Source organism: Physella acuta, unplaced genomic scaffold, assembly GCF_028476545.2.
Source record: "Physella acuta isolate Inbredline_101_S28 unplaced genomic scaffold, ASM2847654v3 ptg000258l, whole genome shotgun sequence".
NCBI classification, from domain to species: Eukaryota; Metazoa; Mollusca; class Gastropoda; family Physidae; genus Physella; species Physella acuta.
In genome coordinates, this window is record NW_026731777.1 from 19,808 (window position 1) to 37,221 (window position 17,414).

At 36.4% G+C, this 17,414-nt stretch overlaps 1 protein-coding gene across 1 annotated transcript; it reads right to left on the reverse strand.

The window, feature by feature from the left end:
- Positions 1 to 11,910: 11,910 nt before the first annotated feature.
- LOC131938895 (uncharacterized) lies at positions 11,911 to 14,891 on the reverse strand. The gene is made up of 3 exons (XM_059297120.1): positions 13,738 to 14,891; positions 12,632 to 13,614; positions 11,911 to 12,280 (listed from the first exon to the last, which is right to left on the reverse strand). Exons 1-3 carry the CDS (start codon positions 14,443 to 14,445, stop codon positions 11,911 to 11,913), a joined length of 2,061 nt encoding a protein of 686 aa, XP_059153103.1. The 5' UTR covers positions 14,446 to 14,891.
- Between the last annotated feature and the right edge of the window lie 2,523 nt (positions 14,892 to 17,414).

Genomic DNA, 17,414 nt, shown 5'->3' on the forward strand with positions numbered 1-17,414 from the left:
TTAGAGCCAGAATCTGTTTATGTTTAGTGCCGACAATTTAGAGCCAGATTCTGTTTATGTTTATTGCCGACAATTTAGAGCCAGAATCTGTTTATGTTTAGTGCCGACAATTTAGAGCCAGATTCTGTTTATGTTTAGTGCCGACAATTTAGAGCCAGAATCTGTTTATGTTTAGTGCCGACAATTTAGAGCCAGAATCTGTTTATGTTTAGTGCCGACAATTTAGAGCCAGAATCTGTTTATGTTTAGTGTCGACAATTTAGAGCCAGATTCTGTTTATGTTTAGTGCCGACAATTTAGAGCCAGAATCTGTTTATGTTTAGTGCCGACAATTTAGAGCCAGAATCTGTTTATGTTTAGTGCCGACAATTTAGAGCCAGAATCTGTTTATGTTTAGTGCCGACAATTTAGAGCCAGAATCTGTTTATGTTTAGTGCCGACAATTTAGAGCCACAATCTGTTTATGTTTAGTGCCGACAATTTAGAGCCAGAATCTGTTTATGTTTAGTGCCGACAATTTAGAGCCAGATTCTGTTTATGTTTAGTGCCGACAATTTAGAACCAGAATCTGTTTATGTTTAGTGCCGACAATTTAGAGCCAGATTCTGTTTATGTTTAGTGTCGACAATTTAGAGCCAGATTCTGTTTATGTTTAGTGCCGACAATTTAGAGCCAGAATCTGTTTATGTTTAGTGCCGACAATTTAGAGCCAGAATCTGTTTATGTTTAGTGCCGACAATTTAGAGCCAGAATCTGTTTATGTTTAGTGCCGACAATTTAGAGCCAGAATCTGTTTATGTTTAGTGCCGACAATTTAGAGCCACAATCTGTTTATGTTTAGTGCCGACAATTTAGAGCCAGAATCTGTTTATGTTTAGTGCCGACAATTTAGAGCCAGATTCTGTTTATGGTTAGTGTCGACCAGATGCGTAGCTAGGGGTGTGGGGGCGGGAGTGAGGGGGGGCGCCAAAAGGGATGGAATTTTTTTAAGGCTAATTTTATGCTGCAGTTTTGAATTATAAATTTGATAAATCGTGTGTATTTGATTCCAATTTTTAAAATTAACCCGTACCATATATGGACAAATCGCTTGTTATCAAACGCCCACATCGGACAAACCATCTGTAATCATACTCTCAGATGAGAAAACACCTGTGGTCAAACCCCCGTTATGGTCAAACCCCTATGGTAAAAACCCCGCTGTGGACAAAGCACCTGTTGTCAAAAGTCCGCGCACCATATATATATATATATATATATATATATATATATATATATATATATATATATATATATATATATATATATATACATATATATATATATAAAGAACATTGTTTTATTATCTTTTTTTTCATTTAATTTAAAAGTTATTATAATTGTATACTAGTTGTGTTATTTCTTTACTACCACACCTAGACTACACAGCAGCCAATCAAACTTTTTGTGCGTGTTGAAATGATACTTGAGTTGAGCCGGTGGCGGAACTATAGTGCCGCCAGACCCCGCAATGCGGGGGGCGGGGTGGGGGGGGGGGGGGGTGGGGGGTCATTTAGTGGCCTACAGCCGACCATAATAAAAAAAAATTATAGCTAAAAAAAATTAATTTTCTTGCATTTTGACTTGATGGTTGTTTTGTAAAAAGATTACTGTAGATGCGATTTGATTATCTTTATTCTAAAGACACCATCCCACGCTCTTGAATATTCTTTTTCCGTTTGTTTTAAAACCACTGTGAAAGCCAATTCCTTTTTCTCTTACAATCAAACACACGCTGTTGTCGGCAAAGTTCTTCAGAAAAAAAATCCAAGTCCGTTGTGCGAGAGGCCCCTAGATATTAAGACAAATTTTGCTTTTTTATAGCGTTGGAAAGTGGCCCACGATACATTGTGATTTTACAATGTAAAATGAAGTTTTTTTGTATTGGTATAACTACTATTATGTACTATCCTGTATTCTACAAAACATCATAAAGAATATGAAGCCAATAATTTCGGTTTTATGTAGGTTTACTAATTTTTGTTTTACTAAATATGTGATAGTAAATGTGTACAATTTGAATTCTCTCCCTTGAATGTTTTACAATAAAGCTTTAGGAAAAGTAGTTAAGCCCATCCCAACTTCGGCACTGATGGATTGAAGCATATCGGAGCTTTGTTGTCCCTTTTAATTTCCTTTTCTGCCCACCTGTCTTTTTTTGTCAAGCAGTTAAACGGCGTCTTCATCACGTCACTGTACTGAGTGGTTGTCGTCTTGTGGGTCCGGTCACGTCTATCCTGTAGATGGTGTCCTCGTTTTGTCGTCTTGTTGAGTGAAGGAGTCAGGTGTAGACTGTGATGTGAAAGGTTGTTTTATCTAAGGGGAGTAGTCGCCCCAGTAGTGGAGTAGTCGCCCCATGTACATGACGCTGCTGTGTCTGTATACAAGTTAAAATAAAACCGAAAAACTTTTCCTCATCGTACTTATATTTAAACTGTTTTTAAATTTCATTTTATTATTCTATAGTTCGCCTGCTCATTGATTGAATGTAAACACTTCTGCAGCAATGGATCCTACCGGGAATAGTCTCGAAATTATTCAAGAGGCTCATTAAATATTTTATAATCATGCGCGGTGTAATGAAAATTAATTATAAATCCTGACTGTTTAGTTTTAGTGGGACTTTAATTACCGAAAATATTAAAACGTCAAATACATCCCATCTTTATTAAAAATTTTAAAAAGGAATTTGGCTTTCACGTGGAAACGGCGACATAAACAATGACATCTTGCTATTTGATAGGCTAGCATAAATTTTATCATACATGCAACACAAAAAAAAACCTTTAAAATTAAATAGCAAGCTTGTTAGGTCAGAATTCCACAAACATCCATTCACAGTAGGAATGGACAGTAGGTGACACGTTCAAAGAGACTGACCACTCTGACAGGACAATAGTAGCCTTTATACTGATCAGTAGCCAGGGTTGTTAGCGCCAGGGGGGATAATTTGTTAGGTCACAAGTTTTGAGCTCATTGTCCCGTGGGAATAGCTAGGGGGTTAGAACAGGGATATAAATACATGCAGGTTAGTTAGTCTCTCCCTCTCTCGCACAAGCGCTCCCGACGTTAGCAGTTAGGGGAAGCCTCGCTCAGCAGAACACGCATTCAGCGAATTAATAAACAGCACAAACTAAGAAGGTCTCCTGTCCCGTTGATTACTTCACTGTAGCTGACTCGGGTAGAATAATTAAATACTCCTAGACAACGACGACCTTATTGGCTAGTGCCCGAGCCAGTGTCAGCATTATATTCGGCCGGCGACTAGTGCCCGAGCCAGTGTCAGCAACCTATTCGGCCGGCGACTAGTGCCCGAGTCAGTGTCAGCAACGTATTCGGCCGGCGACTAGTGCCCGAGTCAGTGTCAGCAACATATTCGGCCGGCGACTAGTGCCCGAGCCAGTGTCAGCAACCTATTCGGCCGGCGACTAGTGCCCGAGTCAGTGTCAGCAACATATTCGGCCGGCGACTAGTGCCCGATCCAGTGTCAGCAACCTATTCGGCCGGCGACTAGTGCCCGAGCCAGTGTCAGCAACGTATTCGGCCGGCGACTAAGCAACCGGACGGCAACATCGTAGTCCGGTCTGCAACAAAGCTTTTAAATGCATCTAACATAAGAAAATAAAACTAATTTGCTTTCTTTCATAAAAGCTTTGATCGCTAATATATATATATATATATATATATATATATATATATATATATATATATATATATATATATATATATATATATATATATATATATATATATTCGCCTCAGACATGTAATTTACAGCGTCAGTTTGCCTTGCATGTTTTTTCATCATCGGCTTGTGAGGACTGATACAGATTTACAATAGTAATAATTCTTTCTTACATGTATCCTACTTTCATTCATATAAGATTGTTTAATTATACATATAGATCTAATACAAAACGTCTAATTACAATTTTATTTTAAAAAACAAAAATAAAAACCGCCTGGAAATGCAAATGTGAAATTAAATTATTCAAGGGATTTTTTTTCATCCGCCTGGTCAGCTGAGGGGGGGGGGGGATTGTTCTTTTACGTAGAGCTGAAATGAATTTGGTATTGAAGAAAAATAAATTATAAAACTTTTAAGCAAACTTTATGTTGAGCACAATGATACAAATCGAATCAAACATTCTTCCCTTTCAAACATCTGTATCTATAGCAGTCCTACCACAGTTTTTTTTTTAATTTTTAAATTGTTTTAATTTTAAAAAGTAATAATAATTTATGTAGTAATTTTACACAGTTTCAAAGGCATGCACATCAGTTGTATATATAGTAATTAAATGGTGAAAATAAAATGGCATAATAAATAGACTAAAATAGGATTTGTAACTCGGTTTCTTTTGACTGCTTAGTTTACTGTGCTCCATCCTTAGCTGCGGGGTCAAAAGTTCACATTGTAGCTACCCATGGCTAGAAACAAAAATGACAGTTGGAAAAGGTCTCCGTAGTGTCATACTCATCCTGATCTATCATTCAAATTTTCCTTGAAACAAAACTGACCCCTGGCGATGCGAGTGCGCTGCCCTTGACTTATCCGCCAGTCCAGTTGGCTGGAAGGGGGGGGGGGGGGGGTGGTGTTGCAGTTGTGTATCTCATTCTACCAATCAGATTGTGCATTTTAAAACCTGAGAAACCTCAGGCCTGTTCTAATGTTAATTAATCGAGGGCTGGTCAACTTGAGACTGTATTAATTAAAATTAATACTTTTTTTCCAAATCTATGTCTTAGCTTGATGTCAGTGTATTTTTTAAAATAAAATTTGAATTTATTCCTATTTTCCCATACAGTCGATCTATAAATAGTCGTTGCTACTAGTCTGTTTTCGTCTTCTGTTCTTGGTCTAATCTTGTTAAGTGTGATTGCTTTATTTGTTGTGGCTGTTTAATTGGTGGTTTTTAATATTTTCGCAAGCGTTTGCTTTTTATGTCTTCCCCAGTAATGCTTTTGTTTCCTTGGAATGTTGCTAGCGTTTCTTAATAGAAGTTGCCTAATGTCATTTCCCCCATAGTGTGGTGTTGTGATGATTAATTTTAGAATGCTCTTTATTTTCAACCCTATGCAGTATTGTGTGAAAAATGTGTTTAGATTTAACATTAAGCACTTCACCACGGTTTGCTGGCATATAAATACAGAACTGAAACTTTACTAATCTGTTGTTTCTTCATTTGGATTTCTGTTTGGAACATTGTGTGTGTGTTTATTTACTTTTTATACATTGTAATTGTAAGCACTTTTTCCCTTTGTTTATTTCTTCTTGTGTGTGTTGCCAGGCCTCTCACGCACAACTATGTCGGAAAAATACATTAAACTAGGTAGTCGAAACTGAAATAAACTATTGATTGCAGACTTCTGGAGTGAGTATGTCATGATGTCATGAAAGAACTTTTAATTGTAAGCTCTATGCCACTAATTTCATAAAAATATCTTAATAAATAAAAAAGTTTTGAGATTTTTAAAAAAGCAAAATTTGGTAAAAAACTGATTTTCAAAAAAGTGCCATTTTTGAGAACCCATATTTTCTAACTAAATAATATAGAAGTGTAGAAATTGGTAAAGTTGCTGCAACGTTTGGAATATATATGCCCAAATTTTTTTCAGTCATCTAAAAATTTTAGATGACTGAAAAAAATTTGGGCATAAAAAAAATGAGTCTTTCTAAGTTAAAAAAATTATTGAAAATGACAACAATGCGGTTTGGTCACTTTTATTTTCAATAAAAAAAAATTCAAAATTAATTATTATTTTTTTTGCATTGGACATAGAATAACTCTAAAACTATTGTGCTAGTAGCATGACCAGGAAGAATGTACTCATTATTTTCAAAAATCACATGAGTTAAAATATTATTTTAAAAAATGCCAGTTATCTAGTGCAGGAGAAACAGAATCAAAATTTAGTGGAGTTGTAATGTAATGTAGTCTAATAAAGACTTGATGTCTACAAGTGATGCAGCAGTTGATGCCACATGCTTTGGTTTCTTTTCAAACCTATCCGGTTGATAACTGCTTTGGGGGAACAGTTTTTAAAACTACAACTCCACATCTTTGTATGTCTTGTTTCCCTCAAACTTGATCTTGTGGAGCATCAAGAGTAAGTGATATGTTTTAGGAACTTGGGGGGGGGGGGGGTGGTGGCCATCTTCCATTCCCTTGTAAGGAAAGTTCTGGATAGGCCACCATAAATGTCTCCAGCTATGGAATAAACAATTGATTTAGTGATTAATAAAATATAATTAGATTACTACTAGCCTATTGTGTAGGCCTACTATTTGTACTATGACTGTAACTGGAAACATGAAAAAAGCCTGAAAACACCTTTTGTTAAAAGTAAATTAATACTTGATATATTTTTAATAGTAGCTCTACTTAACTGTCCTTCATTGTTACTATATGCATGTAAAATAAATAAATAATGAGAAATACTATTAGTACTACTTACACTTATAACTAATAACATTTTAAAACTAAGTCACAACAAATATAATCTTGATAAATTGCACCACCATCTAAAAATTGATCTGGTACATTTTATTAAGGAGACTGGCGCAGACCATTTCACATTATTCAGCAGGGGAATCAGAATGCACAACAGAAAATTTAAAAAATTAATTACATTAGTCCTTAAATTTTAGTGTCTTTAGTTTTTAATAAATTGATAAAAATGTATTTACAAAAATAGTTATTATAATTATCGTACATTGATGTATAAATTGAAAAAAATAACTTGTTTATTTTATTTTAAAAAAAAAACAGTTTTTAAACTTTAAATGACGATATATACAAAAATATAATATAATTTTTACACCGATGTAAAGTCAGGAATGTGACTTTTACGAATTTTAGCGGAAATCCGATTTGTCCGTTTCAGTTGCGATTTTCCGCTGCTGATTTAATTTTCGCCGAATTTTTCCGCAGACTTTCAATTTTTATTGATTTTTTACGAAGTTTTAAAAATTAGGAAAAAAAAACGGAAATGTCTTCTACGGAAAGGGCCGACATGCTCATTCCACTTATTCGTATTTAAATTTAAATCGACAACTACAGTACTTACGTCAAACGGACACTTGAATATGCGCATTTCTTTTCGATTGGTCGATTGCGCTAGGTCTGACTGTGCTAGATCAAAATTAAATGTAGACTAAGATTCGGAATTTCGGTGGACTTACAAATTTTTCAAAGCACAATTTTTTAGTTAACTATTTATCAAAAACACGGGAAAAGGTAATCTAAAATAATGCAGTTCTTCAAGTGAAACTTACATCTCTTAAGCCTGGTTATCTAGCTATCGATATAGCCTAATTTATCTATCGGCATTTTAACCCGCCTAAATTTACCAATTCTCTCTGATTCTATTTTATTTCGCAATCTCAAATTAATATTGAAATCCTTGCAAAAGGTGACCATGAGGACTAGACTAACCCGCCCAGTGGCGTAGGCAAGGGGGGTTAAGGGGGGTTATAACCCCTCCCATGGACCCATATATATATATATATATATATATATATATATATATATATATATATATATAGTATTGTATACATGCAAACATGTTTAAACCCCTCCCTTGACCAATTCCTGGCTACGCCACTGAACCCGCTCCACCCAGTGGCGGAACTAAAAAAAAATGGGCCACCCTACAAAAATTTTTTTTGCCCCCCCCCATATATATATATATATATATATATGTATATATATATATATATATGTATATATATATATATGCATATAACACAATACGAACATAGGATACTCATTTCTGGCCTGATCGGATTTTGAAAATAAAAATTCAATTAAATCTAATCAAGACAGCATGTCGTGTATGAGTGCATTTGAAAATCCCTGTTTTCATTTATGTTTGCCTTAATACTTCTAATCATTAAGTCGGTCAAAAGTATATAAATCATGAAGCTTTGTATAAGTAATGGTGTCTCGTGTTATGTTTATTTTTCAGTTTTTTTAAATTTATATTATTAGTTTTAACTACATTTCATTATTATACTATACCATTCTTTAGTACTTATTTTTTTAAAAATAATAATTAAGATAAGTAATTGCTGTTTAATTTGATTATTACAAATCTATTAAAAGGAGCTTATAAGCACCCCTATTTGGCTATTTGAAAAAGGGAAATAATTTATGGAAGTGGTTTGAACGTTTGCCTATCTTTCAGACTACAGCTCATGTGTATATTTGAAAAAAAAATTTTTTACGCAACAGCATGTCTTAGCTACTATATAATATCACTACTGTATTATATCTCTTATCTGTGCCAGTGACGAAACTAATATATATATATATATATATATATATATATATATATATATATATATATATATATATATATATATATATATATATATATAACACGCTTTGCCTTGTTTTATAGAACAGTGGCTATTAAATGTAAACAATGTCGGCACTTTATTTCTTGGATATTAGTTGTTGGAACGCTAGTTTGTCAACACTACCACCGATTCGAGCCAGCTTTGCTGTTGGAGCGCTAGTTTGTCTACACTACCACCGATACGAGCCAGCTTAGTTGTTGAGGCGCTATCTATTCGCTTTTTGTAAGGCTAAGAGCGGGAGTGGAGGTCAGAGAAGGGAACTTAAAAGGGACAACAAAGCACCGATGTGCTTTTATCCATCAGTACCAAATTTGTGATGGTCTCAAAAAGCCGTCTAAATATCTAGCGGCCTCTCGCGCAATTGATGTTTTTTCAAAAGAATTTTGCCGACAACAGCATGTTTGATTGTAGGAAAAAGAATATACAAGAGCGTGGGATGAGTCTATAGAATAAAGATACTCCAACCGCAGCTATATTATTCTTTTTTCAAAAGAACCATCAGGTCAAAAATGCAAGAAAATTAATTTTAACTTTAAAAAAATGATTATGGGCGGCTGTCGGCCCCCTAAACGGCGTGCCCCCCCCCCATTGCGGGGTCTGGCGGCACTGTAGCCCCTGGTCCCACCTCATAGCACCGGTGGCTCTTGTGACCTCACCTTGACCCCAAGTACGTGTTCGGTACTGCTTGTGGAAAAAAATGACGTCACAGTCAATTTCACATAGCTGTTCCTGCAAAACGTATGCTTCGTAGGCCTACAGATTAAAAAATAAATCCAAAACTCAACTTGACTACGACCGTGTCTTGTTTGTGGAAGAAAAAATACGTACAGACTGTTTTTAAATTTTTAATAAAGGGTCTTCCATAAATAACGTCACACTCGTAAAATAGTGTAACGTCATATTTTTGTATTTTAAAAAAGTAATGTTTGAAACAACTGCATTTTTGCCGCTATTACGCTTTTAAAAAAACTGTTGTAAAACATTGTAATAGATATTGAACAAAATACCCTATGTTGGTGACCTCAGTCAATATTTTAGAAAAAACATCGATGTTTAAAAAAATAATTTAAATTCAATTCGAGGAGGGGGGGGGGATTTGTTGGCTGAGGTGTGACGTCATTATAGGGTGGGGGGAGTCTGGCTTTGGTAGGTGAGAGGGGAGGTAAATATCGTCCAAAAACCCGTGGATGACCCCTAACAATTTACAGCTATTCCAAAAAAACAAATATCGATGTGGCATGGCTATCAAAATGATTAACTTTGGTTCACACACCAGACCCGTTCTAATTTTAGCTAACCTGGTCCATTTCATTTTTCCATCAAATGAACCTAAACTTTCAAATTGTAACTAATCTTAATCTAGGTTGAATGAAGACAAACTCAAAATGGCCACCAAACATTCCTGGTTACTATGTGGACGAACTCAATTATTTACAGGGAACGAAGGTTAAACACTTATAAAATATTAATGAAACAAAAAAGAAATGTATATTCAAACAATAGGCTAGAATTTGCTCTTTGAAATGACATTAAGATTATGCTTCTACGATGCTTCGTCGCGACCAAATAAAGCAGTGTAGGGTCGATCGGCACTAGAAAAACGGTGAAATTTGTTGACGTAACTGATGCTTTTCAAACAAACATAAAACACATTCAAACATGTTATAGATATAAAAATACCAGATTACGACAGATAAAGACTTAATCTATTGACATATAATTTTTATTCTTATAGGACAACTAGAAGTAGTGAATTTTTTTTTAAACTGCAAAAATTGGCCCCAAAACGCACTTTTTCGCCAGTTTGGACTACCTAATTAAACGGCTATTCTTGTCTAAGTTTTGCTTGGCAGGACATGCGCCAAAAACTCTAGAGATCTTCATAGAAGGTTTTTCTTTAGCCACCCTCACTGGGTCTCTATAACTACGGGGCAGTGCGTAAGTGGTATGTCACCATTAGATCAAAGGATCTATGTGAGAAAATGCACCTAAAAGAATTTCACAGAGATTTGCCAATTGGGGTAACATCCAAATACAGAGTGCAGAAAATACCAATAACCCACGCCGATAAATCTGGGCAAAGAGGCATGCTGAAATGGCTGCCTTCCAAGACGAGCGATGATGATATAATGGCAATTCTGAAATCTATAAGCAGTCAGGACTCAACACCAACATTTAAGAGAATAGACCAATCAAATTTGGTCAAATTCACCATCTCTCTGGAGAAAGAAAATGTGTAGAGTGTCCCACACTATATTATACTTACAAATGAGGCCAACAAGGAGAGCAGAGTCCTTATAATCCTCAATGGGAGGAGGGTGCAATGTTGCCAATGTAACACAGACAGGCACCTGCCTAAGATGTGTGAGCATTTGAGGACTCGCGCACTTGACGGCGTCCAGCTAGTAGATGGACAGTACAGGGCAATTGAGCCTTGGGATGCAAATGATAAAGAAGAAGTTAGGTAGCATATAAGTAACAATAGAAGTTTCTTAAAGCATTGGGACAGCGATGATCAGAGGCGTAGCGAGGGGGGGGGGGGGCGGGGGTGCGGACCGCACCGGGTGACACCATTTAGGGGGGTAGACACCAAGGCAAAAAACAGCAAAATATATAGAGAAAAACTTGTGGGGGGTGCAAATCGAAATTTGAAAGTTTGTCCCCGGGAACGGTCGCTACGCCTCTGGGGGGGGGGGGGGGGGAGTGGGGGTGGTGACACCATTAAGTGCCGCACCGGGTGATACCCGACCTCGCTACGCCACTGGCAATGATATTGACTGAGAAAAACAAAAGAAAAAAAAATAAAAGATAAAAAATACATCAATCTTATGTTTTGACACTGGATCATCAAGTCGGTACTTTCAGAAGTTTTTTGAACTAATAGTAATAGCTTCCCACTGGAAACACATATGCGATGTTAATAAACAAACAATATTTTTCCAGTCACAAACCGATGGTGAGAAAATTAGGTTTAAAAACATCAAGAAAATAAGTGCGATGTGAATAAACAAACAATATTTTTCCAGTCACAAACCGATGGTGAGAACATCAGGTTTAAGAACATCAAGGAGAGAGAAGTTGTCTTGTACCTAAATTCTGACCTAAAGAAAAATTGAAAATAAATTTTACTGTGAGTAAATCAACAACAGCCCAGGAGATGAGGAGGTCATTGACCTTTGGAACCTTACTTCTGGCTTATAACAAGCACATTGTCATATATCTTGAACAGGTGATATATTATGCAGGGTTCCTACACCAAAGTCAATTTCAAATTCCAGGAGAATTCCAGGAGTTTTCCAGGAGGAATCAAAAAATTCCAGGACATATAATAATGCATAAAACTATGTAAATTTTTTTTTATAAAATAATAATAATTTATTACAAACTAAAAATATTCAGCGTACTCACCAAATTAAGACAGGACATACTTGAGAGCTTTTATGCACTGATTTATATACATTTATTTATAGAGTTATTTACATATATACAGACTGAATGTTTGCACATTACAAGCTGCCAATTTCTATCACTTTAGATTGTATTTCTAAAGTAATAGCTGCCAGTTGCTCATTCTTGCTTTTGGCAGCCCGACGCATGGCGTTAGACTCAATAAGAAACTTGTGGCTGTTTGTATTTTCAGCCTTTTCAGCCAATTTATCAGCAGATTCAGTCAGGCTGCTAATGTCTTTCTCCAACCTGGCTTTTTTCGTCTTCAACCCATCCAGCTCCTGTTGGCTGTCATCCCTCTTTTGTTTATTAGACTTCTGTTTCTCCAGCTCTGCCTTTTCTTCCAAAAACAAACGATATTTCGTCCTGGCACCTGCAGCTGCAATGAGCAGCCCACTACTGATGCTGACATTTGACAATCCCCCTACACTGGCAACATGGTCACAAATCAGTCTCTTGGCCACCACAGTTTTTTAATGCATGTTCACCAGCATGACTTCCTTATTCACGCTGAAGCCTCGCTCCACTGTGGCCTGGCCATGTGACAGCATCAGTAGTGTGCGTGCTAATGACCAGAGCAAAGAATAATCTTCGTTGTGCCCCATATATTGGGAAAAAAAGGTGTCAAGGCGATCGGTGCTGCAGCAAAAGGAGGAAAATATGCTAGAATAGGAAGTACTAATGCTGCACTGCCACTGCAGGAACTGCATCTTAATATTGTCGCAGTGGTCTGGGTTGATCCTACCAATTGAAACCAAGCAGGACATTACATTTTCTAACTGCTTGACACAAGTTTGACAATCATTAACAATACATTTGGGTTGCAGCCAATCCAAATTCTGAACAATCTTGTTCTTAATGGGTGTTTTGTCTATAATCTTTGTCACAACTGCTTTTAAAAAATCCCTGCTTTCCATTTGGAATTGGAAAATATCCCTTTGACTCACTTTAGTTTTAATTTCTTTGACTGCAGCTTTGGATTTGAAGCCAATGTCAACATCAGACGGTGGTAAAAGATTTTTTGTTGTTGACATGTCTAAACACAGCAGTGTTGCAACTGATGAGCATTCTTTCTTGAAAACTTCTGGTGCAACAAACCTCTGAAGCAGGGATCGCAAAAGGTTAAAAAGCTCATGTGCCATGAATGGCAGCATGGGGGCATCGCTTTGAAATTTTTTAAGGAATGGCTGCAAAGTCTTGGCAATTGAAATAAAACACTCAATCCTTGCAGTTAAAAAATGGTCATTCAAACAATTCTGCAAAAATTCAAAAGACTTGGTGTTTGGTGCTTTTTTTTCTGCCAAAAGGGATTTTATAAATTGCTTGACGTGTGGCCAAACTTTTAATGCCCTCTCTGCTACCATAACATTATCCACCCAGCGATGTGGGCAATGATCCAGGGGGAAATCGCTGCTACCAGTGAGTCTCGTGTAGTCTTCACGGCGTGCCGGAGTATCTTTAAACAACCATGAGAGAGAGGAGAAGAAGTGACTTAACTCCCATTTAGATGCCACAAGCCCAGAACGAAAGGCATTGTGTAAGGTGTGCAGACCACAACTACCAATGTCGATAAAACCTCTTGCAGAAACATGTTTTAACTCAGCCGAGAGCAGTTTCAGTAAAGCCCAGTTGACATTGGGTCCATCCATGGAGATTTGAACAACTTTGCTCTGGTCAAAGTCAAAAAGACTTGTTATTTTTTGAAACATATCTTGAGCTGTTGCATGTCCCAGGAAGGCAGACCCATGATACCTTGTAATGACCTAAAATGTTAAATACACTATTTTGTTATGCAATTTTTAAAATTAGATCTATATTTTTAAATTGCATTGCAATGTTATGTATAACTATTGATATAAAAAAAATAATTAAAAATAGTTATTTACCTTGTCATCATCCCAATGTCTAACGTGTATGTCCATCTGTTTCTTGCTGAGCTCCCGATTGAGGGCCTCGTCAAACAAAAGGATGAAACCATCATCTAAACTTTTAAGTTTGGCCTTCAGCAACTCATGAAAATATGGCCCAAGTCCAAAAGACACCATGTATGCCATTTTATCCGGCCCACAGGAAAGCTTCTTAGCAATTTCACTATCCGGAAACATTCGATAAAAATGGCTAGAAATGTCTGCACAGCTGTTAAATGAATAATGCGAACATACTGCTTTTAAGGCCCATAAAATCTCAGCAGACAATGTTTGCTCACTGGTGACATGAGTTTTCATTGTGGTTTGAGCCTGTGGCAACTTCGAAGTTGATGGACCAGGACAGGGTAATGATGACTTTTCAGCTACAGCTGTAACTTCAAGCTGGGATGCTGCGGCTGCCGATGGTGAAGGGGTTACAGTAGGCACAACAACAGCTTTCTTGAACAGAGAGGCAACAGTCATGCAACCAGAAGACTTATTATCAAGCTGTACATGCTTGCTTGATTTCATATGCGATTTGATTGCTGCCTCTCCCATATTACAAACGTCTATCGATTTGGCACATAACCGACAATATGCCTTGGTTGCTGAGGTTTGTTGTAGCCATGATTTATACAAATCGTTCTCTAACCATGCAGGTTTGAACGAAGTGGTATATTTCGGCATAATGAAATGTTAAATTGAAATGAAAACACAATAGTTCACAACTGAAATCGAGAAATTTCTCACAGTGACGCAGTAAAAATGAAATAGATCTATGAATGAACATCCGAAGAATCAAACTCAAGAGCTGACACTTGAATAATCGAAAATCCCGCCAGACGGACCCTTATATAGACCAAGGCTAAATCTAGTTTTAAACCAACATCCGATGTGCGCAGAATTAAAAAAAAACGGAAAAGGAAACTCTAAGCGGCGGCGTAAACAAAATACCGAAAATGCACGCAAATTCACGAAAAATTTGTTACGCGTGAAAATTCCAGGAGATTTTTCAAAATTTCAGGAGAAATTTTCTGAAATTTTGAATTTCCAGGAGAATTCCAGGACTTTTGGGTTTTTTTCAAATTCCAGGAGAATTCCAGGACATCCTGGAATTTCAGGAGGCCGCGGGAACCCTGATTATGGCTTTATATAACTGTACATGACTTTATTTATGTATGTGTGTGTATATATAGATAGAGATAATTTGATAAATGCAAAGCATTTTGACTCATTTAAATTACTCTTTTATTCAGGATATTCCAAGAAACAAGGAAGTCATGGAAAAGATTAAAACAATGTTAAAGTCACTGAATATTTTTCTAGCATGTATGCTATAGGGTTTTCAATATTGTGAAGAGAAAATTATCGATTGTGTAGAGGACTTAACTGAGGCTATATCTACCAAAGATCAGCGTAGCACATTTCTTACCATACCTGCACTGTAGAGGACTTGACTGAAGCTATATCTACCAAAGATCAGCGTAGCACGTTTCTTACCATACCTGCGCTGACTGAGGCTATATCTATCAAAGTATTCAAAGATCAGCGTAGCACGTTTCTTACCATACCTACGCTGACTGATAGCGAGATCACGTGGGCTGTATTGGGGCTAAAGGACGGCATTGTGAACATAAAAGGAGGAATGAAATATGAAGTTTCTTGTGAGTTGGTTATTAAGTCTTTGGAACAAAATCATCAAAAGGACACTGCCAATGAACAACATATAAGTAAAGTTACTTTTTGTAAAATGGGATTCACTGAGGAGAAAGCCACTTTTGTAAAATGGGATTCACTGAGACGAAAGCCACTTTTGTAAAATTGGATTCACTGAGGAGAAAGCCACTTTTGTAAAATGGGATTCACTGAGACGAAAGCCACTTTTGTAAAATTGGATTCACTGAGACGAAAGCCACTTTTGTAAAATTGGATTAAATGAGGAGAAAGCCACTTTTGTAAAATGGGATTCACTGAGGAGAAAGCCACTTTTGTAAAATGGGATTCATTGAGGAGAAAGCCACTTTTGTAAAAATGGTACGCTGAGGAGAAAGTCACTTTTGTAAAATGGGATTCACTGAGGAGAAAGCAAGCATGTCCAGACCATAATTTATGGATTAAGTATTTATAAAAATGATGGATTTTTGTGTGCTCAAACATGCACAGAAAAACTACTAGGGTTTCATGCAGTGAACAAGCACAAAGGTCACCCATAATAGACCACAGCTGTTTCAGCAAGCCAATAAGTTGACTCTTGTATAAGACTACAACTACTGTTGTCTACAAATGGAGGAAAACTTTGTTAGGAGCATAGGCCTACAAGAGATGACAGATGATGCTATACATCTATTAGAATACTTTTTCAGGAGCATAGGCCTACAAGAGATGACAGATGATGCTATACATCTGTTGGAAAAGAAAAAGGGGACAATTACACCAACATATTATGGGTTGTAGAGAGACTAAAGCGGTTTCAGTCTTCGAACTTCAGATGCATATGTAAGGCAAAAGAAAAAACAAATTTAAATAACTTGGCTTAAGTTTTAATGGACATGGTCGTAAATATGAAGCTGTTTCGCTTAAGGAATTTGAAAAATGTAGTGGTCTTAAGGTTGACAACTGTAGGATGTTTGTTTCAAAAAGTTTCCTTTTAAGCATCTTGTCCTGATGGTGTTATAACTGATTATGTTATAATTGAGGTTAACTGCTTTGTTTAAGGAGTGCATATTTAATAATTTATATATTTTCTGATTTTAGAGTGTTGCTTATTGAAAGAAATAATGATTTTATAAATTCAATGATTTTAAAAATATCTAATTTATATGATAGTCATTTTAAACCCATATTGTAATACATTTTTAAAGATTTGATTGATGAATGCTAGCACTAATGTTGTACATTGAAACAACAGTAACTTTTGGAAAGTTTAGTTAACCATTTTAAGCATTATATTATGTGTAATTTTTGTACATGTAATATAATAATATACATATTTCACCTGCAATTTAAAAAAAATTCTATTCCAGTTGACATACATTAATTAAATTTGGGATACTACAGAAAGCTAGGTATGCTGTATTTGCTGGGTATTTGTACCTGTCATGAAAATATAGCTCCAAGGATAGCTACACAGAAATGAAAGACGCCACTCAAAGGATGATTTGTTGCAAGACTACAATTTAATTACCCTTTCTGAAGTCAAACTGTGGGAGAACAGAGCTAGAAAAAGAAATAATTGGAGACATACCCAGACAAATTAGTAAGTGAATTAAGTTTAAATGAGTGTAAACTTCGGCATATTCAGCAGAGCATTAAGTCTAGGCATGACTGTGGAACAAGTTAGAAAAGCTGATGGGGCAAAAATTGGTGGAGATTGTTGGCAGGTACAACATGGGAAGTTTTGGTCAGACAATGACATGGAAGACTGACTTCCTTATTTATCTTTACCTGGCAGATTGTTGGCAGGTACAACATGGGAAGTTTTGGTCAGACAATGACATGGAAGACTGACTTCCTTATTTATCTTTACCTGGCAGATTGCTGGCAGGTACAACATGGGAAGTTTTGGTCAGACAATGACATGGAAGACTGACTTCCTTATTTATCTTTACCTGGCAGATTGCTGGCAGGTTCAACATGGGAAGTTTTGGTCAGACAAT